At 41.5% G+C, this 25,415-nt stretch overlaps 1 protein-coding gene across 9 annotated transcripts in view; it reads left to right on the top strand.

Annotated features, from left to right (window-relative positions):
• LOC126295084 (zinc finger protein 729-like) overlaps nucleotides 1–25,415 on the top strand; it is a 251,786-nt gene that overhangs the window by 22,043 nt on the left and 204,328 nt on the right. For 2 of the 9 annotated variants that reach the window (XM_049987336.1, XM_049987337.1), the window contains 2 exons: nucleotides 6,299–6,391; nucleotides 22,820–23,041. The exons of 1 other annotated variant lie outside the window; for it this stretch is intronic. In XM_049987336.1, coding sequence (XP_049843293.1) covers nucleotides 6,299–6,391; nucleotides 22,820–23,041 — 315 coding nt within the window. Of the gene's footprint in view, nucleotides 1–6,298; nucleotides 6,392–22,819; nucleotides 23,042–25,415 lie in introns of those variants that run through there. 6 more of the 9 variants (XM_049987339.1, XM_049987338.1, XM_049987344.1 and 3 more) reach the window with 4 other exon arrangements.

Below are 25,415 nucleotides of genomic sequence, written 5' to 3'. Positions count from 1 at the left end.
TAAATTTGTCACTTACATAGGATCCATAATTCACCACTTCAGTACTGTGACACTGACACTGGAGAGAAGCAGAAGGGTCTTTTACAGTGATTCATTGGCTGAAAAGGTCAAGGTGATGGTATTCAGATGGGATGTGAAATTGTAGGTTTCTCGCCACCCCATCCCTACCCTTCCCCCCCTTTGTTGTGCTTAAAATGTCTGGAGTTTGGGCACATACTTGCATTGCAGCACTAACTCCATACGTAGAGACTGTGGATGAGTATCGCTTGCAAATGCCTCGTGTGCCTCTCCCCATCTGTGTCCATTGTAGAAAGCTCGCCAGATCACACTGTTTTCTAGAGAGTGAATAAAGAACAAGAATACAAGACTCAGGACAAGCCTGCTGACAGAGATGCCAAAAGGATGTGCAAGCAGTTGCCCCCAGCATGTACTCAATGTCATATGCTACAGTACTGATACCCCACACCCTTCAGCATGGCACACAGTTTTCTGTCATTGACCTTTCCATTTGCAGCTTTTGGCTTCTCCCATCCATCCACTGGGAAGTTCATAATGACCTGTGTGGTATCAACCATTCCACAATCTTCCTGTCCATTCCTCAGCATCACTCCTCTGGATGCATTCCCAGATGGGCTCTCAACATTGGTGACTGGAGTGGTTTTGCCTTGCATGTTGGCCTTGACTCCCTGCTGCATGGAGACATCAACAAGGCAGTCCAGAATATAATTACAGACATTCATTTGACAGGTGATTTAGCAATCCCTTGTTCCTTGGGCCTGTTCTGACAAGAGTACCTTGGCAGTCATCAGAGAATTGAGGCGATTAGCAATAGTAGGCAGGCTCTCCAGCACTGTGGCACAAATCAATGGAGCATCTTATTTACTTAAAGTGGCTTCATGCCCAGGTCTGCCTCTGATGAAATGATGTAAACAAGAATGCTGGGAGCTGCATGTTTCAGCCATCAGACCACATACCTCTCCTTTGCAGGTTTGACCTAAGATGAGACATGCCTTCATGTACTAGACACTAGTAGGTGTATCTGCCATTACCTTGAAATTGATCTGTCTTCACTGACCCAGACACCATGGCTGAACATGTTGCTCTTCATATGCTCGAGTCTCAGCATCTCAGAGTTATCAACCTGTCTCTCATGTTCTCAAGCAATGGGTGGAGCAAAGGAAATTACCTTTTACATGCCACCTGGAGCTGTATGAAGCTCCATTCATTGAATGGGAATTAATCAGTGTCCTAGCCCTCTGGCCTGATACAGCTCCAGGGTGAGGTCACATCCACAATTAAATGATCAAGAACCTATCAGTGGATTGTCAGCATCATATCCTTGCCATCTATAACTGGGTCTGGAATGAGGACCAGTTCCAGTCACAGCCATTAAAAGCATTATTGTCACAGTGCTGAAACTGGGTAAGCACCTCTAGAGATTGGCAGTTATCTCCCAGTAAGTTTAAACAACGTTCTCCATAAATTGCTTGAATGCACAGTGAGATGGTGGCTGTGTGGCTCCTTGAGTCTCGGGGTTGTCTGGCTGCATACCCATGTGATTTTCGCCAAAGCTGTTCCACTACTAACTGTTTTGCCTGCAATCTGACAGCCTACCAGCTTTTACCCAGTGTCAATTCATTACAGTTGTCTTCGACCTGCAAAAGCTGTATGACAGAAGGCAGTGACACCATATCCTTGCTACCTTACACAGGTGGGGTGTGTTGAATCCTCTCCCAATTTTCATCTAGAACTCCCTGTCAGTGTATGTTCTGGGTTCTAGATGGTGTTTCCCACAACACTTCCCATTACAAGAGAATGGAGTCCTACAGAGCCCTGTACTGTGTCCTTGTCTTTCTACAAGCCATCAATGGTCACCTCCAGCTGTGAGTTCATCAGTATCACCCTCCTTGTATACTATTTCTGCCTCTTACTATTGCTCCTCTAGTGTGGATGTGGCTGAATGTAGACTGTAAGGTGCCATATGTAAGACGTGGCCATGGACACTCATCCGTGGCTTTTGGCATTCAGCTGCCAAGACCCAGGTCACAGTTTTGCCAACATCTTATGGTTCATCCACAACCAGAACTCCAGAACTTCATGTGGATGACAAACTACCCAATTTGGCAGGAGCTTACTGCTTTTTAGGACTGGTCTTTGATTCTTAGTTGACATGAATTCCCAATCTTTTGCAGTGTAAGTGAAAGTGCTTGCTGCACCTCAGTACACTTTGTCACCTTAGTAACAGGTGCAGAGTGCACTACCCTTCTGCAGCCTTAAAAATCCATAATACAACCCTGTCTTTGTTATGGGGGTCTGGCATATGGCACAGCATCATCATCATCATTGTTGTCGTCATTGTGGATACAGGATCTGATGCACCACTGTGGGGTTTGATTTGCGACAAGAGCCTTTTGAAGTAGTCCTGTAGACAGATAACACATGGAGGCTGGGGTCCATTAATTGTGTATCAGGTGCCAACAACAGCTTCTCAGTTATGCTACGTATGTTTGCAGCTCTCCTCAGTATCCAAACTATTGTTCCCTCTTTCCAAACACGGAAACCCGTCTTCCACAATGGTGGCCTAGGTCAGGGATTTTGATTGCAGTCCACACAGTTTCTCCCCTCCGAACTCCAGTTATTTCTTCCTCCACCTCTCCTCTAGGCCCACTCACATACACCTCTGTGGGGAAACCATTGGTCACAGCTTTGTCTTGACCAATCATGAGGTCTGAGAGACACAGTCCCTCCTGAGGCCTTCTGCCACCCATTTTTGTCCATCCTTGGTACATCCTGGAGTGCAGCAGTAGTCTATATTGATTGCTTGATGGTTGCTGATCACATGGGCTTTCTTACATTGTCATGGGTCATACTGAACTGCCTTCCTTGCTGGGAGCTGTACTGTTGGTAGCCATCTCTTGTGCTCTTGAGTGTATCCTTTGCTCCACTGGTGGGGTCCTTCATCTGCAGCAGCCTCTTGACAAGTTTGAAAGCTTTCAACCAGTATTATCCTCAGCATCCCTTAGTCATTGCTAACCAGTATTCCCTTGAGCAATGTGGATGCTTGGTGACAATTGTTTGGACTCTGGGTCATGTTGGGATCTCTGGGAGTGAACTTGCTGACAGCTTGCCCATATGGGCTACCAGTAAACTGGCTCTGGTAGTTAGTATTCTGGAAACAACCTCTGGTCGGCATTACACCAAGTTTTAGGAACCTGAATTACGGAATTAATCACTGTGACTTCAGACAACCAGTGATAAGGAGACTACGAATCTATGGAGGTCCTCCATGCCGGTGTCTCACAAGCATTCTACCATCGTTTGGTGGCTCCACATCAGCCGTATCTGACTCATGGCCACCTCCTCCAGTGCCACCCCACTGTCATCAGTGTCGTTCAACAGTGGTCTACATTTTGCTGTGCTGTTCAACCTAGCCACCCTGTGGCAGAATCTTAAACTCCTTGACTCACTACCCCTGGTGTTAAGAGATGATGCCTTAGTGGCTGACTTAGTTTTACATTTATTTCATGAGGAAGGCTTATGTCTCTCTCTTGAAGGGAGGGCAACTGAATCTTATCAGCTCATTGAGGGGTTGGCAGAACCTGAACACCCTGTTGCCTCTTCTGTCGAGACCAGGCTGTGGCTATCTGGGCTTGGTGGACCAGCATGGTTCTCAGCCTACCTGCTCTTTTACTCTTCTTCCCTCCTCTCACATTAATCTTTCGGCTTTGTACTTCTCTTGCTTTGTCTGTATTGATAGTCATTCCGAGGTAGTTTCTGAGTGAAGTACCTCTGGTAAACGGCGGGCGTGGGGATGTACGTCCCCTCATTGCATTTTGCTCCTGCTCTCTGGTGCTTCTTGCTGCTCCCTAAATGGGGCACCTTGTCTGCATTTGGCCTCTGTCTCCCTTTTTTCTTTTTGTTCCTTATATTGGTTTATGACCTTTCATAGACATTTGGGTTTTCTTCCTCTGGATTGTGTGTGGTAGACTCTCTCATACCAACAGTCATTTAGACCTACTTGCCTGTTTGAGGAAGTAGGGATGGAGAGATCTAGTAGTTTGGTGCCTTCAGTCAGCCAACTGCCTCTGTCCATCTGCTAGCCTCTCTCTGTCCATCTGTTCCTGCCACCTCCCTCTGTCTGTTGTTCTTCCCTTCCTCTTGTCACATCATCCTGCCCACCTCCATAGGAGGTTGCTGCTTATTACCTCCTTAGTATTTTAGTCTAGATAGTAGTATGTGTTCCTGGCTTCATTGAAGTCGAACCAGTGGTTAAGAGGTGACAGAAAACACATCCACTTTCATAATATGTATGGTTAGTGTTTATGCTAGTTGCTGCTTGGTATGTAAGAAATAATTTTGATTGATATTTTGGGGTCAGTCACACACTGTTGTGCTTGCCTTCAAGAATAAACAAAGCTTTGGTTTCAAATATTTGAATTGTGGCACCACATTTTCTCACTGCCTGTTTCTAATTGATGAGATGGAAAAGACTGAAGGGCCTAGTGTATGGGTAAAGCAAGATCCCGAACTGAAACATACTGATGGGTCTGAGCATAATTTAAGTTTTCACACAAGCACTGTATTGTGGAGGAAGTGTTGTAAGAATGTCATGACACAAATATGGGGCATTCAAGCTAAATTATCATGGATCGTGTACAATTGTAACCTATGATACCAGCTATTTTCAAGAATGTTTGTGATCGTCCAGTTGACTCTAGTTAGATGTCATTTGTAGGTTATTACCAATAGTATTTTAACAGCACTTGTTACAAGCATATCTTTATGAACCATTACCCTTGCATTATTTTTTTTTGTTGTGGTTCTATCTAATGAATGCCTTAAGTATGTATTGGGTGTCAACAGAGCAAGGAAGACTTCCTCTTGGAAGTAATTGTTAATCTTGTAACATGTCTCTCTGTCACAGTGCTGCAACAGATGGGGAACTATATGTGATGAGTATATTGTAGAGTTCCCAGTCACTATTCACTGTAGTATTTACATCATTACTAAAACACTGCATTGGGTGTATGTAATTCATTATGATTTTCCTCCAGTACACATGAGATAAATTTGCATTGTTTCCTAAAGAGCAGGCACTGAAAATACATGGTGACCGAAAAAGAAGCTGTGTAAATAGCATTAAATTTGGTTAATTTTGATGATAATGTGAGGAATGCCATATTCATTTGATAAATGACCAAAAAGTGCTGTTGATGGGTTGACAGCTAGAAGATTATTTTCATCTCTATATTATCTGAGTTTTAAATAAAATAGAAAGAAACTTCCACATGGGAAAAATATATTAAAAACAAAGATTCCAAGACTTACCAAGCGGGAAAGTGCCGGCAGACAGGCACAATGAACAAAACACACAAACACACACACACACAGAATTACTAGCTTTCGCAACCGATGGTTGCTTCTTCAGGAAAGAGGGAAGGAGAGGGAAAGACGAAAGGATGTGGGTTTTAATGGAGAGGGTAAGGAGTCATTCCAATCCCGGGAGCGGAAAGACTTCCCTTAAGGGGAAAAAAGGACAGGTGTACACTTGCGCGCGCGCGTGCGCACACACACACACACACACACACACACACACACACACACACACACACACACACACACACACACATGTCCATCCACACATACACTATGTATGTGTGCATGGATGTGTGTGCGTGTGCGTGCGTGCGTGCGCGTGCGCGCGTGCGTGTGCGCGAGTGTACACCTGTCCTTTTTTCCCCCTAAGGGAAGTCTTTCCGCTCCCGGGATTGGAATGACTCCTTACCCTCTCCCTTAAAACCCACATCCTTTCATCTTTCCCTCTCCTTCCCTCTTTCCTGAAGAAGCAACCATCGGTTGCGAAAGCTAGTAACTGTGTGTGTGTTTGTGTGTTTTGTTCATTGTGCCTGTGTGCCGGTGCTTTCCCACTTGGTAAGTCTTGGAATCTTTGTATTTAATATATTTATCTGAGTTTTATTTTGAATTGTTGCCACACACACATATCAAGTTTGTATATGGGAGTATGACCACCCGATAGAGCAGGCCATAGTGCCTCTGAAATCAGAGTAGGTTATGTGACAGGACTAGAAAGTGAAAGTATGCCGAATAAATACTACACAATCGCTGATAACAAAATCAGTGCAATAAGAACTGATTTGGATGCATTGAAGCTCTCACTCTTCCCAATTGATAAAAATCACTGCAAAGTTGGATTACAGTCATAAGAAAGGAATATTGAGAGCTGTGTCATACACACAGGAGTTAGCAAGCAGTTATAATTCAGATTTTCTTCTTTCAGACTGTTAAAGATCTATTGGGACTATCTTGGCCCACTGATTTTATCAAGGAGGATCCTGAATTAAATTTGGAAATGAATGTTACTGAGAATATTGTAAGTATTCACATCTCAGATGTATTGTTTGTAGTTAATAAGTCTTTTGTTAAGTGTGTAGAGTAAAAGTTGCACTCAGTGGAATTGTCACTGATTGTCAGTTTTCTGGAACTTGCTGTTCATAATTGTAGAGTACTCTTATACTCTTGCACTTGACTTTCATATCGCCTGTTAAATGTTGGCTGTTTTAAATAGAAGTGGAAAGGTACTGGTGGTGGGTATAATCCTGTTTTCCATAGCTCATGTTGATATCAACTATACTGTATAATGGCTGTGTGTGATGGTCACAACATTAACATTTAGATGAAGTGTAAGTCGTAGTAGTCTACGTCATTAGAGTAATATTCCTCCTTTCAGTAACTCCTGATAAATACAATTCAAAAGAACATTGGCTGTTCTTATCTTTTGTGTGAATCATAGTTATTCTTGAGTTTGTCCGAAACATTTTTTGGGTTTTGAAAAAGATACAAAATGTCTGTTGTAGATCAGCCCTGATACTTTGGCCACAACCTGTACATATTGTGGCAGCTTCTGTGGTACTTGTTGTATTGGTTACAAAATTTTCAATAGTAGTAAAACTCTGTGTATGGCTTTTGGAGAATGATTGTACATAGATGAAGCCATGTGTGACCTCACCATTTGAGTCCTGACAGATCTAAAGAAATACTAATTTTTGAAATATGTTTTATGACCATGCTAAGGGAAAGAGATGCTCACATTGATAAACATGTCACAGGAATGAAATTCGACAGACTGGGAGTATTCAACACACAATTGCAGAAATTTTGGTACTGGCTCACTCTCAATCTCATTGTTCATAAACTTCCTGCAGTTATAAATGATTCTTCATGCACTGAAATGTTGACTTCTTCAAACAAACAAGCATACGGGTCAAGGAACCAAACTATCATGCTGTGGACAAGCCGGGGAGTATGTAAGGGATTGCAGCTGATTCACAGCTAACAGGTGAAGACTTAATGTCCCAGAGCCTCATATTATGCCATTTTAAACTAATTAAAGGGGTGCATTGGAATCACAAGTAAACAGTACAGTAAGTGAAACAGTAGTAGTATTGTTCCACAGGAAGGGTTTTATAGAAATGAGAATGTCATGTATAGAAGTCAGGGATGTGCATATGTGGAGTTTGGCTAAAAGAAAGTACTATAGGCTGTTCTAGAGCATAGCTATAGTTGTAAAAGTGGCTGGATTGTAGTTGGTGACCACTAGCCTTAAAAATACAAAAGGCCTCCGCATGCAGCCCAAGAGATCACAGGTCAAACATGATGCCTCCATGGCACAAGGGCCAGAGCTTCAGGGATAATGTCCACTGCATGGAGTGCTGCTCCCACAGCAAGTGTGCAGAACAGTGTGTTGCTGGTTGTGTGTTCTGGAAAACCATGTCATGTGGTTGGCACTGAAATCACTGATGTGTACCCCACTTGTTAATTCAAAAATACGTAACTTCGCTTAAATAGTGGTGAACATATGAGCAAGTCTATGAATGGGATGTGTGACCATAACAGTGATCCTGAGTAGCACATGCAGTTGTGCAGTGAACATATTAGCTCTGTCAGCAAGAGTGACATGCAGTCTGTGTGGTCTCAGTAGCATAAAATGCTAGGGCTTAATAATGATGCTGAAAAATAGGGCTCACCCTTTTGATACTGGCCAACAACATTCTGTGTTAGCAAGAGCAAGATAGCAAAGTAATACTTTGTTGGAGAAGCAATTCAATGGCAGGCTGCTACATCTGTTACTGGTAGGTTCAAACAACACCCAAGTGTTTCAGAGATGCCTCAGAAACTCAAATGAGAATTCCCAGAGAGAAGGTGGCGTTCTTTTGAGGAATGCTATTCACAAAATTCAAAGAACTGCCATTTGAAGCTGACTGCTGATCGATTTTGCTGTTTCCAGCATACATTGCACATAAGGACTAATAAGATAAAATTCGAGAAATCAGGGCTGATATGGAGGCACATACAGTCTTTTTCCCTCGTACTTGGAAGTGGAATGGGAAAGGAAATGACCAGCAGGGTTATGGGGTACCCTTCGCCATGCGCCATTAGGTGGATAGTGGTGTATCGATGTATATGTAGATACCAGGTAAAGTAAGTAGCTGACTGATGTAGTAAGACTAACAGTGATATTTTAGTAGTAAATGTAAATGTACATGTACATACATACATACAAAATAATCTATTAGCAGTTCCCATAATTAGCAGTGTGAGTTGATTAGCCCTAGTCACTAGCCGCTGGTTGTCAGTATTCCTGTGGGAGCTTCTGCTTTCAGATCTGCACCCTGGCTCATCCCACATCCATCCACATCATTTATGAAATGCAATGTGTAAATCGAAGCATGAACAAATGGATATGATTAACACCACATCTCTAGCCACAGCAGAGGTCCAGTGTTGAAAGCAAATTTAATGACAAAAATTCTGAAACATTCAATAATAAATGCAACCCATCAAGATAACATAAAGATATCATATTATTACTGAAAGAAATTATACCAGTATGATCAATTCCTCAGGGTGATTAAATCACCAGATTTCACAGGACTATAACTTTGTCATAAATAAAGATATAGAACTGGGGTCAGATTTTTACTTCTATACATTCCTGAAAAGCCTTTATTTACAAAAGAACTATAAGATTTTTCCATTGTGTAAAATTTGTGTCTGCACATACAACATTAAGGTGCTTCTCACAGCTGTGTTTAGGATCAAATTCATCATTTACTGATCACAAATATCAATTCATTTCAACTTCTTCAGACTTGACCCATGCATTTACAAGCATGTCAGTTTAGGAAACTCACTGCTATTGCCATATAGCACCATAGTTCTAAGTTGTTGGAAGAGGAATCACATAGGTGGAGCCTACCACAAACTCCCACCAATAAAAAAAGATACCATACTGCGAGATGAAGCAAATTTCAAGGTTAGATTGGCAGCCCATTATAGCTGGTCAATACCTCAGGCAGATTACTGTTAAGAAGTGCTCTTTCGTGCAGGTTCCAATGTGCAGTGGTACACCATCCGCATGAAAAATTGTTTCTGATAATTTTCCATCTCTTCTGTTTTGGGTCCATTCGTGTGTTTTCTTATGTCAACTTCCTTCAGTTTGTTACAGAACTCCCTTTTCCTCAGATTCAATTCAGTGATCTCACTAAACTGTTAATCACATTACATAAGTTGAATAATAAATTGTGATCACTACCAACAAACTTCTCTCATATTGCACAGCACATTACCCTTATTAATGTTGCAGCTACCAGTTCAAGTCTTATCCCTTGAAGACTCATTTAATAAGATGTAAAGCAATCAGAAATGACCTGCTACTGGAAGTACTAGACATTGGCCATACTCTAAGTGAAACCTACCGCATACAGTTCCTTGGTGTCTGCTTGGATTTCATATTGAAATGGGGTCAACAAAGTGGTAAACTTGTCGATTCCCTCAGCGTTACACACCTAGGGACAATTACGATGGCTGCTTTTGGATTTTTCACTTTTTTGGAAGTATCTTCTGGCACAGCCAACTAGAAATAAATAAAATATTTGTTACTTAATGTAAAAACCAAGAGTTCTGTAGTGACATGAAGGTGCAAGATTCCCTAGGTCAGTGAAGAAGTTTATGCAAGGTGTTCATATCACATTCCTACTACAAGGTTGTGTTGGATAAGTACTAATTTGTTCATAGCTGCCATGCCCTATACGATTATCCGATTGGATAGTACTGAGTGAAAGCATGCTAGGAAGCATTTCTCCAAGTTGACACTCTGGACGAACATTCATTAGTTGCAAGGCAGAAAAGTATGAGCTATTTGGTTGACTCATTCTCATGCTGGTGCCTCCTTACCCTATTACCGATTCGAATGCCCAAGAACTTAACGTGTGGAGCCTCATCCAGTGTCTGTCTACATCTACATTTATACTCCACAAGCCACCCAACAGTGTGTGGCGGAGGGCACTTTACATGCCACTGTCATTACCTCTCTTTCCTGTTCCAGTCGCGTATGGTTCGCAGGAAGAACGACTGTCTGAAAGCCTCCGTGCATGCTCGAATCTCTAATTTTACATTTGTGATCTCCTCGGGAGGTATAAGTATGGGGAAGCAATATATTCGATACCTCATCCAGAAACGCACTCTCTCGAAATCTGGCGAGCGAGCTACACTGCGATGCAGAGCGCCTCTCTTGCAGAGTCTGCCACTTGAGTTTGGTAAACATCTCCGTAACGCTAACGGTTTCCAAATAACCCTGTGACAAAACGCGCCGCTCGTCTTTGGATCTTCTCCATCTCTTCCATCAAACCGATCTGGTATGGTTCCCACACTGATGAGCAATAGTCGAGTATAGGCCGAACGAGTGTTTTGTAAGCCACCTCCTTTGTTGATGGACTACATTTTCTAAGGACTCTCCCAATGAATCTCTACCTGGTACCCGCCTTACCAACAACTAATTTTATATGATCATTCCACTTCAAATCGTTCCGCACGCATACTCCCAGATATTTTACGGAAGTATCTGCTACCAGTGTTTGTTCCGCTATCATATAATCATACAATAAAGGATCCTTCTTTCTATGTATTCGCAACACAATACATTTGTCTCTATTAAGGGTCAGTTGCCACTCCCTGCACCAAGTGCCTATCCGCTGCAGATCTTCCTGCATTTCGCAAAAATTTTCTAATGCTGGAACTTCTCCGTATACTACAGCATCAACTGCGAAAAGCCGCATGAAACTTCCGACACTATCTACTAGGTCATTTATATATATTGTGAAAAGCAATGGTCCCATAACACTCCCCTGTGGCACGCCAGAGGTTACTTTCATGTCTGTAGACGTCTCTCCATTGATAACAACATGCTGCGTTCAGTTTGCTAAAAACTCTTCAATCCAGCCACACAGCTGGTCTGATATTCCGTAGGCTCTTACTTTATCAGGCGACAGTGCGGAACTGTATCGAACGCCTTCCAGAAGTCAAGAAAAATAGCATCTACCTGGGAGCCTGTATCTAATATTTTCTGGGTCTCGTGAACAAATAAAGCAAGTTGCGTCTCACACGATCGCTGTTTCCGGAATCCATGTTGATTCCTACAGAGTAGATTCTGAGTTTCCAAAAACCTGATACTTGAGCAAAAAATATGTTCTAAAATTCTACAACAGATTGACGTCAGAGATATAGGTCTATAGTTTTGCGCATCTGCTTGACGACCCTTCTTGAAGACTGGGACTACCTGTTCTCTTTTCCAATCATTTGGAACCTTCCGTTCCTCTAGAGACTTGCACTACACGTCTGTTAGAAGGCGGGCAAGTTCTTTCATGTACTCTGTGTAGAATCTAATTGGTATCCTGTCAGGTCCAGTGGACTTCCCTCTGAGTGATTCCAGTTGCTTTTCTATTCCTTGGACACTTATTTCGATGTCAGCCATTTTTTCATACGTGCGAGGATTTAGAGAAGGAACTGCAGTGCAGTCTTCCTCTGTGAAAGAGCTTTGGAAAAAGGTGTTTAGTATTTCAGCTTTATGCATGTCATCCTCTGTTTCAATGCCATCATCATCCCGGAGTATCTGGATATGCTGTTTCGATCCAATTACTGATTTAACATAAGACCAGAACTTCCTAGGATTTTCTATCAAGTCGGTACATAGAATTTTACTTTCGAATTCACTGAACGCTTCACGCATAGCCCTCCTTACGCTAATTTTGACATCGTTCAGCTTCTGTTTGTCTGAGAGGTTTTGGCTGCATTTAAACTTGGAGTGAAGCTCTTTGCTTTCACAGTAGTTTCCTAACTTTGTTGTTGTACCACAGTGGGTTTTTCCCGTCCCTCACAGTTTTACTCAGTACGTTCGTGTCTAAAATGCATTTTACGATTGCCTTGAACTTTTTCCATAAACACTCAACATTGTCAGTGTTGGAACAGAAATTTTCGTTTTGATCTGTTAGGTAGTCTGAAATCTGCCTTCTATTACTCTTACTAAACAGATAAACCTTCCTCCCTTTTATATATTCCCATTTACTTCCATATTCAGGGATGCTGTAACGGCCTTATATCCCTTGTATCTGTGTCATTCGGATCTGTTTGGAACTGCGCGATGCGTGTTTATGAAAGTATAAAGTTTGAATTTTGGTTCTGTGCCTGTACACCAGTTGCAAGCATGTTCCATTATTCTCCTGGGTGTTTCTATTATGAATGTGTTTGCCAGTTACAGTGTACTTGTGTCATCAGCAAGCATTGCAGATTTTGGAGCCACCTCCAATGGTTTTAGCACAACATTTATGTAGGTCAGTATACATCAAATGATGAACCCTGTGGGACATCGTATTGTTTCCCCATTTTGTAACCAGTTTTCCTCCCAAGGTATCATTTATTACTATGACAGTTTTTTGTTGCTAAGCTAAGATTCAGTTCTTGTAACTGTAATTCTTTTAACACCACAACAGTGTTGTTTACCAAGTAAAGGGAGATAAAGGTTTTAATGTGATGCCAATAAGTTTTCTCCACTTATACTTCATATTTCAGTCATGCTGTGAAGTCAGCACAGTATTTTAGTTATTAGGTTGCTACAATCATCACAAGATGATTTCCTGCTTCTGTCACCAAATGATTCATGTGATTGATTCAACCATTCATCTGATGAAACTGATGTCTGGTGAAGTATACACTTCCTGACTGAGTCTGATGGATCTAATTTCAGTGGTCACTTTTTCTACCTAGTGTTTTTGGCTACTGTTAAGAATTTGTTTTCATGGCCTGATATTTTTCAGTTTTTCTAAATATTAGGCTGGTGCATAAGTTTTTAGCACTTTCATTTTGCATGCTGGTATTCCAGTTGCTGCAATTGTAATTTTTATTTGTAGTTCACTGTTGCTATTTGAGTTTACATACTGTCATTTTGTCATTTGGAGATACTGAGTGGAACTGCGGTTACTAGGAAGTGGAGTGCCAAGTGCAGAAATAGCACTGTTATTATATTCATCTGTTTGGCTTCTGTAGAGAGGTAATAAAGCTAGATGCAGCCAGGAGCATTTGCGTCCTGTTCATATTTAATGTCACTGGACAGAACTTGGTAAGAAAATGGTTTTTTTCATTCTAAGGGGATTTTTTTTTATTTATTTATTTTTTTTTTTTTGCCATTAGTGACTTACCTTTGGGGTTTGATGATCATTTAAATATATTAATTCACAATGATCATTGTTATTGTAATTGAGAACTGGCAAATTCAATGAACTGTGATCATTTCAGGACCTTCTGCAGTGGGGAAGGCTCAAAAATAGGGTGTACAGATACTACATGCACTAAACAAAAATCACAAAAGTGGATGGCCATATGCACATCCTTGCTTGCCTGCCATCAGTTGCTTGTGAACAACACTAATCATTCTTGCCCTGTATCATTATGGTTTTAAATGGTGGCTTTGTGCTAAAATAAGGAAAAGAAAGGTGGTTGGGCCCAAAGAAAGCTGCAACAAAAAGCATCCACAAAAGATAGTGTTGTACAACCTGTTTGGTTTACTATGAATTGTGTCCTTGAAATGTAACCGCTGATTACTGCTGACATTTACTGTCAACAACTGAGATGTGTTGCAGATGCAGTACATGAACAACAACCAGGAAGACTATTCCCAGATAACACCTGACCGCCATCTGTTAGACTGACAAAAAAATGGTATACAGGAGTTGGGTTTTGAAGTAATTTCACACTCACCTTATCCAACTGATCCTGCACCCTCAGATATTCTCCTTTTCTGTGCTCTGTTAAACAACCTTCAGGGAACTCCCTTTTCAGATGAAAATGCTCTCTGAACCTTGCTAAGTGACTTCTTTGCCTTAAAACCATGTGACTCCTACAGTTACAGAATGAAAGTCATCCCAGCATCGAGAGACTGCTGCAAATAGTGAAGGAGAATATTTCATTGATTATCTCGTATTTGTATCTGTTATCTACTTGAACTTACAGAAAAATACCATGAACCATATACCAAACAAATACTTGCTGCAGATGGGTACATATGCCTAACATTTTTTCCTTTTACTGGTAAACTGTTTTTTTCTTTCATCTGTGTCTAACCAGTATGTAAAATGTTCAAAATAATACTTTGTCTTTTAAGCCCAATGTCAGAGTTTAGATGTTGCTGTCACAGATTAGTATTGTACATATCTTTTACAACACAGTTAACTTGGTGAATGTGTGTGGAGTCTTCAGTGATTAATTAAATTGTCTTTAGTTGTCTAGTTTATAAGAAATTTAATATTTTCTCAAAATAATTTTGATCCCCAATTGAGGTTATGGCTGAGTGAATGTCAGAACATTCTTAATTTCTTGTCATAAAATGATGTGGCTCTGTTGAGAGGTTAATGCAATCTGTGCAACATTGTTTCTCAGAATGTTAGAGTACTGTGTGGATCAGCTGTGTTGTGACAGTTATCCAACATTTAAGCTAGATACTCTTGTTCTGAGGTATCGGTTTAAGTAATTTTAATGAATAACCCAAAGGGTGCATTGAAATATTATCAAAACATGAGCATAGCTTCTAAAAGTAATTCTGTATGAAGAAAATGCAATGAAGAAGTGATAGAACCTGTAAATTAGTTAATAAATTTGTTTACTTCACTGTAGAAATGAGTGAAGCACTAAATATCTACCAATTGATATTGGAAATAATTTGAATTTGTAACATGATCAGTAGGCCTGGTAGTTGTAGTGGACAGAGAAAATTATTTTTAATGGAATAAAACAGTATACTTACTTATTAAAGGTCAATTGAATCAAAAATACAAATCAGCTGAGGAAAGAGTGAATCAAAGTTCCCTCTTAGGCAGTCACACATATGGAAAGTGAGTTCCATTAATGGTTATAGTAACATTTCCTTTTCAAAATGATGGATAATGCTTTAACACAGTTGACTGTGTGCAAGTAAAATAGTACCTGAAGCATTTTTTAAAATTGTGTTTCAATCAGAAATTATTTGAATTGCACCCTCCCTGTAAGATACAAATACATAAGGACTGTGTTATATTAGGTGTCCAATAATTGTATCAAAAACTTGAAATCTTGAAGATAAGTCAAAAACTAATTGCATTTGGGACACCACAGAGTCTATACACAACTGACAAAAATTGTATCATTTATACTACAGTTTTGATACTCCAACTAACTAAAACTATACATAAATCATAAGATTTAAATACATAGGTCTCAATTTTTAGTTACATTAGATTTTCGTATAAAAAAAGCAAGATTCATCTTGCAACGCAGTTGTAGGTCCCAATTCTAAAGACATAAGTAAAATCTGTTACTTTTTAAATAATCTTTGGTTAATTTATTGATGTTCAAATTTGTTCAGTTCTAACAAAAAATGCTGTTCCTTTTGTATTGTGTGAATAAATTGTAGCCTTTGGAATGGGTTTCTAAAACATTACCATAGCTTCTGCATTTTTAGAGATGCCATAGAAATGGTTTTATACCTTTCTCATTTAAAATTTATATAGTGCCAAACAATTCAGGATTTATCAGATAAACATGCACATCCTTACCAGCATCTGTTGCAATGGTCTTCATCTGCAGCATTTGATCCCTGCAAGAATTATTTTACACTTCTGAATACCCAGCACATCTGTGATGGGTTGCATCCTTAGTTATGAGAAGATTTTTGGTTTTTCAAGCTTCTGGGTTGTGACAACAATATAGCTTAGGGTAAAAAATATAGTTTCAAATATGAGCAAAACGTTTGACATGAATGGAAGTTGTGCTCACTCATTTGTCCATAAACTATCTCCCAGCACCATAAAACATGGTTTTCGCGTGAATCTGAGTTTGTGCACATTTATAAAAATCTGTATCTCAGCCAGCATATCATTTTGTGTGTTTAATCTGCTTCCACACTCCTCTCATTGTACCACCAATAGCATACATGACAACTTTTCCACGTCATGCGGTAAAGAATAACAATCCATTTCCACTTCAAATACTTTCGAGCAGAAATTGGATAATGTACTTGTTTTCAAATAAAGAAGTACAGCCATCTCAACAAATTGTCAACTTTTTTGAGACATGATATTTTCTTCTTTACATCACCTTTAATTTGTATAGGAACACAGTAACACACTGTTTCATGTGTTAGATCTCATTAGTCATGATGGCATGATAAAATGTTTCTGCAGCATCCAGGCAAAGCCTGTGAAGCCTGTACTTGTTCATGTGATGAATGAACACTTTTGTCTTCATTAAACAGAAATTTTTTTTTTACAAAGTCTGTCTGTAGATCTCCAGATTTGAGAGATCCATTTTGCACATATCCCCAATTCAGCAGATTGTGAGTGTTTAATGAAGCAGGGAAATATTAAAAATAAAATTTGCTTATCAATTTCTGACACATCAGCAATGGTACCATTAATGTCTGTATATTTTAGTTGCCTGTCAACATCAATCCATTTTCCCATTTTACTACTTTTTCAGTCAACTTCATTATTTAATGTGGAGTGAAGTTTAGAAGTTACAGTTTTTACACTTTATACATGAGTTCGTAGTACACATGAATTAACAGGAGACCACATGTTCCAGTTACTCCTTACCTCGAGAAAAAAATGCTCTTTTCGGTGCATTCACCAGGTAGTTGGCATGATACCTACATACATAAATCGAGGTGTATTCAAAATGAACAAAATTTGTAATGAATGAAAGTACTTTTTATTTGCCCCAGTTCTGTGTATGCCTAAAATTGCTCATAATCTCCCTGAGCTGAAAATACTATGTCATGTTTTTGCAAAACTCTGTGCTTTTTAGTTTTGGGATCTTTAGAAAATTTAGTACCCTATCTGTCACCTGCTTGACGTATTGTCATATCTGTTGTAAAAAAATTCAACTGTTTGCTTCTCTTTGTATGAAACCTTGTTATTCAGTTTGTGGTGTTAATGTTTCCTTAAACATTATGGAAGTTGTTGCACTTGAACAGTTAATTTGTTAGTTACTGCATATTTCCAAGTTTGGCTGTCTGGATGTAGCTACCCTTTCACTCTCTCAAATTTACTATCCATTATCTTTAACAGAAAGGTAGTATTAATAGTGTGTAACAATGCACCAGTCTTCATATACAGATCCCACAGGGGCCCACAACTCTTTTGTGGATATGTGCATGGCAAGCATGGGGCCCTGAGCTAGTGCAGTTCTCCTTCCTTTCCGGGCTGCCCTACCCCCCTTCCTCATCCCTCCTCATCCCCAATCCTTCCCTCCCCTTAACACTCCCTCTTCTTGGGAGTAATGTATCAAGCCGTCGTCTGGAGATAGACGTTTGAAAACTCCAGGATCCTGTTTTCTTTGTGTTTCTCCATCCTCACTTTCTTGCTCTATTGGTCTTTCCCTGCGTTCACTCTTCTCCTTGCTTTCATGCCCTTACTTCTCTCTCTGCGTCTTTCTCCTTGCCATATTCTCCTTGTCTTCTTTTCCATGTCATATTCTCCACTTCGGCATTTGAGATTCTTTCTTCTATCCCCCTATCCTTCTCTCTTTTTTCCCTGTGTGTGTCTGAAGGCCAACCCAAGCGTTCACACACGTAGCCAGTGACGGAGTAACACATAATTCCCCGCCCTGGGCAGACAAGTCACGCACACACATCCCTGTAAAGGCCAGGCCCAGAAAGGGGTGATTGCCTGAGCTGTTTCCTTCCGAATGTGCCAATTGGTCCCTCTTTCCGTTTCTTGGGAGGTGTGACCTGAGGTTTGAACAGTCACCTGAGGCAGGAGTTCTTAAGAGGGAGGGCCCCCACAGGGAAGGAGTGCGCCATCGGAGATGCTGGCAATCATGGGGGATTCGTTTGCAATGGATTTCTCCTTCTTCTTCTTCTTCTTCTTCTTCTTCTTCTTCTTCTTCTTCTTCCCTGTCTTCTGTCCAAAAAAGAAAGCTAGATGAAACTACTGTTCCAAACATTCCACCACCAGCACTGAAGTTTCTTGTTGTCACAAGATCTGTCACAATTTCTCAACAGTCAACCCTTTCATCATTCAGAAGGGTGTAGATGCAATTGGAGAACCAGTGAAATATTGTACCTGGAGTCGGAGAGCGCCTTCCAGGCCCAAAAATTACTTTGAGCCACTCTCTTACACACATTTCCTGTACAGGTGGAGGCCCATTGCACCTTGAATTTGTTGCGTCGCATGGTGTGGTGTATACCAGGTCACTCAATGGACTAACTGATGAGGAGGTTCTGTATTTCCTCTCTGATCAGGGAGGGATGGCTGTCCATCGGGTCATGAAAAGAGCTGACAAGGACCTCATACTGACCCGTATCATATTCCTGACATTTGACAATGTGCAATTGCCTTCACGAATTAAAGCGAATTATGAGGTCATTTCTGTTTGGCTGTATGTATCCAGCCCTACAAGGTGTTACCAATGTCAGTGGTTTAACTATACATGGCAGTCTTAAAGTGTGGCTAAATGCGTTACCTGTGGCAGGGATGCCCATGAGAGTGACTGTCCACCTCCATCCCCTCATTGCATTAACTGTATGGGTGACCATGCTGCGTCCTCTTGCGACTGCCCCGTCTACAAAGATGAGAAAAGTATACAGGAAATTAGAGTGAAAGAGGTGTCAACCTCGGCTGCTCACAACTTATTCAATAGCAGAAAGCCCACAGTGCTTCTGGCAGGTAAATACAGTACTATTCTCACCTCTCCTCGGCCTACCGGAGAGGTAGCTACACAGACACGCGATCTAACATTTAGTGATTCAGTCGTCAGATTGGCCACTGCTAAGATTGCCCAATCATCTCCTCTCCCTTCCATCAACCCTAAGGCTCAAACATCATCATCTGCTACTGCTCAGGCGAGGACCTCTAAATTAGATGCTCGGACCTTCAAAAAAGAACCGACACGCAAAGATTTCTTGCATATACAAACTTCACAGCCTCAACTGTTCTTTCGACAAAACATAATTATTCAAAGATGGCTCATAGAAAAGAGTTCTCCATCTCTGCCGAGACGTGTTTCTTCTACTGTGCCACCCAGCTGTTGCCATTGCTGGCCATCTTCAGTTTCACCAGGCCGCACTGCTGGTAGCCAATCATCTGGCCTTTTACCGGCGAAGGCAGTTGCCCTCCTGACCAGCTCAGGAAGGTGGCAGACGCAACTGTTGAGTTGATGGCCCATGACTCACCACCTATTGATTGCAGCAGCAGTGCTCCCTCGAAGCCAGGCCCTCAGCACCCATCGAGGTGACCTTTTCTTGTTTCTTCTTTTTCTTTTCGTTTTCATAATGGCACTTCATCAGTGAAATATTCGCGGCATTCGGTCCAACCAAGAGGAACTAAAATTGCTCCTTTGAATGTACTGCCTGCTTGTCGTAGGTCTCCAAGAAACGAAGTTATGCCCATGTGATCTTATTGATCTGACACACTATACCTCTGTGTATTTTGACCTACCCCCTGTGGCAGGTATTCTGGCTCATGGAGGGGTCATGCTGCTGGTTCGGGATGATGTCTACTATGATCAGATCACATTGCACACTGATCTGCAGGCAGTTGCCATCCGAATTACTCTCCCCACTTTCACATTTTCCATTTGTACTGTTTACACTCCATCATCCTCTGCTTTTACTAGGGCAGCCATTGTACAACTGATTGCTCCACTTCCTACAACATTTTTGTTGATTGGAGACTTTAATGTCCACCATCCCCTTTGGGGCTCTCCAGCATCCTGCCCAAGACGCTGCCTCTTGGCAGACCTTTTCAACCACCTCAATCTAATCTGCTTAAATACTGGTTCACCTACCTTCCTTTTGGGTGCAATGCATACCTGTTCCCACTTGGACTTCTCAATACCCACTATCAAACTTCCATGTCAGTTCTAGTGGTATGCTGTTTCTGACCCATACTCGAGTGACCTTTTCCCCTGCATAATCCATCTTCTGCATCACACCCCTTCTCCATGTTGCACTAGCTGGGACATCTCCAAAGCCGACTGGGGCTTTTCACCTTCTTGGCTATCTTCCATGATCAAAACTTATCCACCTGCGATAGTCAGGTCGCATACCTCACGGACATTATTCTCATTGCTGCTGAACATTCCATCCCTCGTACTTCCTCTTCTCCACGTTGAGTAAGAGTCCCCTGGTGGACTACAGCATGCAACGACACTATTTGTGCTCCGCGACGTGCTTTACACACCTTCCAACGTCACCATACAATGGTGAACTGTATCAGTTACAAACGACTCCGTGCACAATGTCATTGTGTTATCAAAGAAAGCAAAAAGGCTTGCTGGGTGGCTTTCACCAGCTCATTCAACAGTTTTACTCCTTCGGTTGTTTGGGGTGGCCTGTGCAGGCTATCTGGCACCAAGGTCCACTCCCTGATTTCTGCCCTGACTGTAGCGAATGAAGTCCTTGTGGATCCTGAGGATGTCTCAAATGTCTTCGGTTGCTTTTTCGCGGAGGTTTCGAGCTCTGCCAACTACCACCCTGCCTTCGTCCCCCAAAAACAAGCAGAGGAGGCATGGCTACCTTCCTTCTATTCTTTAAATCATGAAAGTTACAGTGCCACCTTCACTGTGCGAGAACTCGAAAGTGCACTCGCCTGGTCCCGATCCTCTGCTCTGGGGCCTGATGGTATCCATATTCAGATGCTGAAGAGCCTTTCTCCTGCAGGTAAAGACTTTCTTCTTTGCGCCTATAATTGCATCTGGACTGAAGGTCATGTTCCCATACGCTGGCGTGAAGCAATTCTTGTTCCCGTACCCAAACCAGGAAAGGACAAACACCTTCCAGTTATTGCCCCATCTCCCTTACCAGCTGTGTCTGCAAGGTGATTGAGTGCATGGTAAATTATCAATTGGTTTGGCTCCTTGAATCTCGACGCCTCCTTACCAATGTCTAATGAGGCTTTCGTAGGTGCCGCTCTGCTTTTGGCCACCTAGTTACTTTGTTTACCTTCATTATGAACAACTTTTTGTGTAAGCACCAGATGATGTCTGTGTTCTTCAATTTGGAGAAGGCTTAAGACACCTGTTGGAGGGTGGGCATTCTCTGCACCATGCACACTTAGGGCCTTCATGGTCGCCTCCCTCTTTTTATTAATGCATATTTAATGGATCGAATGTTCAGAGTACATGTGGGTTCTGTTTTGTCAGATGCCTTTTGCTAGAAGAATGGGGTGCCCCAGGGCTCCATTTGGAGTGTGGCCCTTTTTGCCAAAGCTATCAATCCAATAATGGATTGGCTTCCAGCTGACATTTCAGGCTCCCTTTTTGTGGACGACTTTACGATCTACTGCAGCACTCAGAGAACATGTCTCATGAGCACTGTCTTCAGCATTGTCTAGACCATCTATATTCATGGAGTGTTGCTATTTCCGTTTTTCTGGTGAGAAAACAGTCTTTATGAACTTCTGGCATTACAGTTTCTTCCACCATCCATACATCTCGGTCTCGTTGCTCTCCCATTCTTCGAGACGACAAAATTTTTAAGGCTTGCATTTCATAGGAAACTTTGCCGATCTCCACATGTTTTTTACTTGGTTGTTTGTTGTACCTGTTCCCTACATGTCCTCCGTGTTCTCAACGGCACGTCATGGGTAGCATATCGAATGGTCTTGCTTTGCTTACATTGGTCCATTGTCCGATCAAAGCTGGATTACTGGAGCTTTGTGTACTCTTCTGCCCGGCCATCCACCTCATGCCGTCTAAGCTCTATCCACCATCAGGGGCTATGTCTCATGACTGGAGCATTCTACACCAGCCCTGTTCAGAGGCTGTATGCTGAAGCTGCTGAATTACCGCTAAACTACTGGTGCTATATGTTGCTTTGTCGGTACACCTGCCGACTGATGTCTATGGCCGACCACCCAACATATTTCTTCTTCGTAGAAGACTGTCCCAACCGCCAATAAGGGCTGTATGTCTCTGCCATGTTACCTCCTGGAGTTGCTTTCATCGTCTGCTTCAGCAACTTGATTTTACCCTACCTACGACTTTGAGTGGGTGAGAGCCCAACACCACCTTGGCTCCAGGCTCAGGTTCACGTTCACCTTGAACTCAGCTCACTCCCAAAGGAGAGGACTGAGGATTCAATATACCGCTTGAGGTTCGTCGAACTTCGTTTGAGGCTTGCTAATAATGTCGTTTTTTTTACACAGATGGCTTCAAGACTACTGTGGGCGTCAGATGTGTGTTTGTCATTGGTGGTGATGCATTTCAATACCGGCTCCTTGACCAGTGTTCAAGCTTCACAGCTAAGCTTTTTGCTCTATCAGGCTGTTCAGTATATCCGCCGCCATAGTCATTCTCCCTATGCCATCTGCTCTGATTCTTTGAGTGCCATTCAGTCTCCATGACCCATATTCAGACCATCCTCTCATGCAACGAATTAAATGGTCCCTCCAGTTGCTAGCTGATATCAGCGCTCATGTCCTTTTCTTTTTTTCAGTTTCCTGGACATGTTGGTGTGCCTGGGAATGAAGCTGCTGATGCTGCAGCCAAGGCTGCTGTCCTCTTGCCAGTTGTCCCATCAACTGATGTTAGTGGGGTTCTTTGTCAGCACGCTTCATCATTGTGGCATGAGGCTTGGTTCTCTCTCTATGAAAATAAGCTTAGGGCCATCAAACTGATCCCGACGGCTTGGACGACCTCAAGCCCTTCCCTGCGACAGGTCAGTTTGGCTAGGTTGTGCATTGGGCATTGCCGTTTTAGGCACCGCTGCCTGTTGTCCGGTGAACCTGCCCCGCCGTGCCCCTGTGGTCATTCATTGACGGTGCACCATGTTTTATTGTCCTGTCCCCATTTTATTAACTCTCATGTTGTCCTGGGTGTGCCATCTGTCTTACAGGAACTTTTAGCTGATGATGCTCGAGCAGCTGCCCGTGTCCTTAGTTTTATTACATTGACGGACTTGTCCAAAAAGATCTAATTTTTATTTTGTTTATATGCGTCTTTGTATGTACTGTCTGTTGTTGCCCCTTGTGTTTTTATATGCTATTAGTGCCCTAACACTTGTGACTGGGTGCTAATGACCTTAGTAGTTGAGTGCCCTAAACAAATCAACAAACAATAAACAAATTCATATACAGATTTATTACTATGTAAGTTATTCAGCAAATGAAACTTTTATTGTTTCCTCCACAAAATAATTCCCCATAAATTCTTTGCTTTACAGCATATTTTTTTAAAAAAAATGTTTAGGTTAAAGTTAACTAACAAAAATATAAATTTTCTTCCTAACCTTCTTTCTGTGTAGTAAGAATCCTTGAAGATAAATTCTTTTTTGGATATCACAATCAGTATTTTCAGTTCCATATCTGGCAGCAAACATGATGAATTTAAAAATAAAATGCCTCTAACACTCTAGCCAAACACAATCTATTTTGTAACATGGTCTATGCAGTTGAAATCACGACACAGGAATTGTCATACTGATAAGTACATTAGGTATGTAATGTTAAGACAGTCTTCATATTGTTGTAACCTCTACATGTAACTTTCAAAAAATAGACGTGGGAAATGATTTACATTTTTCCTTCTCAGACAGGAAAATAGATACTGCAGCTAAACCATGATGCAAAAACAAAGATAAGGTTCAGAAAATTATATTTTACTCTCATGCTTACATTTTGGAATGGCTCTAAACTGCAAAATTGTCAGACAAAATGGCTGGCCTTTGCTTAACTTTGGGAGGTGAAATCGCTGGTACTGACAATACATGCCTTCAAAAGTAGAAGGAACTTCCCTAGCTTTTGGAATTATTAGTTACTTCATCTGGTAAGTTAGTAATAGATACAAGGTTAGGAAAGCAGGGAAATTTGCTGAGACCCAAAGAGTCTCACTCAAAAGGAAAAATCATCAATTGGACCTTATGTTCTAGAGGGAACAAAGGTATACCATATTTTATGGAGTACGACATTTTTTTCTTCAAAAAACTTTCATACCACATTCAGGTCTGTCATATACTCAGAAGTAATGTAAAAATGTCCAATGTTTGATTTAAAATTCCTGGCAGGTTTTAAAAAAGCCATATATTCAATGCTGTGGGAAACCTAAGGCTTTCTGGCAACACTGGATTCATGTGGCAGGACAAGTGCACTGATGCGATTAACATAAGTTGTGGAGCTTCACGAGCTTGTTAACACTACCCCACTCCTGCCCTGCCATCACAAACCTAGAACACTGTCAAGCCTATGATGTATCACTGCAGTCTACAGTGCCAGTTAACTTGAACTGGAAGTGATTTGTGTTATTGGCAACAGAAGAGTATTTTTTTAGTCGTTTCCTAATGGAAAAAACAGCTTTTATTTGATGTGGACTATAAATTGAAGGTAACAGCACATGCAGAACAACATGTAAACAGAGCAGCTGAGTGTCATTTTGGTCCTCCTCCAACAAAGAGCCATTCATGTTTAGCTTGCTGGTAAGGAACTGAAAAATGAATACTACATATGCAAAATGGCCAAAACTACACTGGTATCCAAAATTAAAGCAACAGTTTACACTGGTATCCAAAATTAAAGCAGCAGATAACTACTTCCCCATCCTGTGTTTAATTAGATACAATCGTACAAACTGTCAACCAGACATCTGTACGATCTTGTTCTGCATTGAAGATGGCATTCTGGTCAACTGACAACTATGATGATAATGACAGGGCACATGTGAAATGGGTAGTCCCACATCCTTAATCGCCATGTACACAACTACAAACAGTGCAGTCTGTCACAGAGAAAATGCCTACCAGATTCAGCAGTGGCCATAGAAAGAAAGGGAGCAGGACAGTCAAAAATTGATGTGGGCTGATGGCTTAATGTGAATTGTTCTGTTGTTTCTTTGATGTGATGACAGTTCATAGACTGAAACTGTATGCCAAAGTCCAGGGCAGGGTCAACCATGTGTGACTTCAGAAGAGAGGAATGTTGTTTAGCTGTAAGGTCCAACATACCACCTTAGTGCTGCACACCTTAGTGCTGCATAAGAGCTTGCACTATCTGCCAAATGTGTTGTATCAAGGTAAACTGTGTGGAGATGGCTTTGGCAGA

This window comes from Schistocerca gregaria, chromosome 11 (genome assembly GCF_023897955.1).
Source record: "Schistocerca gregaria isolate iqSchGreg1 chromosome 11, iqSchGreg1.2, whole genome shotgun sequence".
Lineage (NCBI taxonomy): Eukaryota > Metazoa > Arthropoda > Insecta > Orthoptera > Acrididae > Schistocerca > Schistocerca gregaria.
This window is presented reverse-complemented; position numbering and strand designations above follow the sequence as displayed.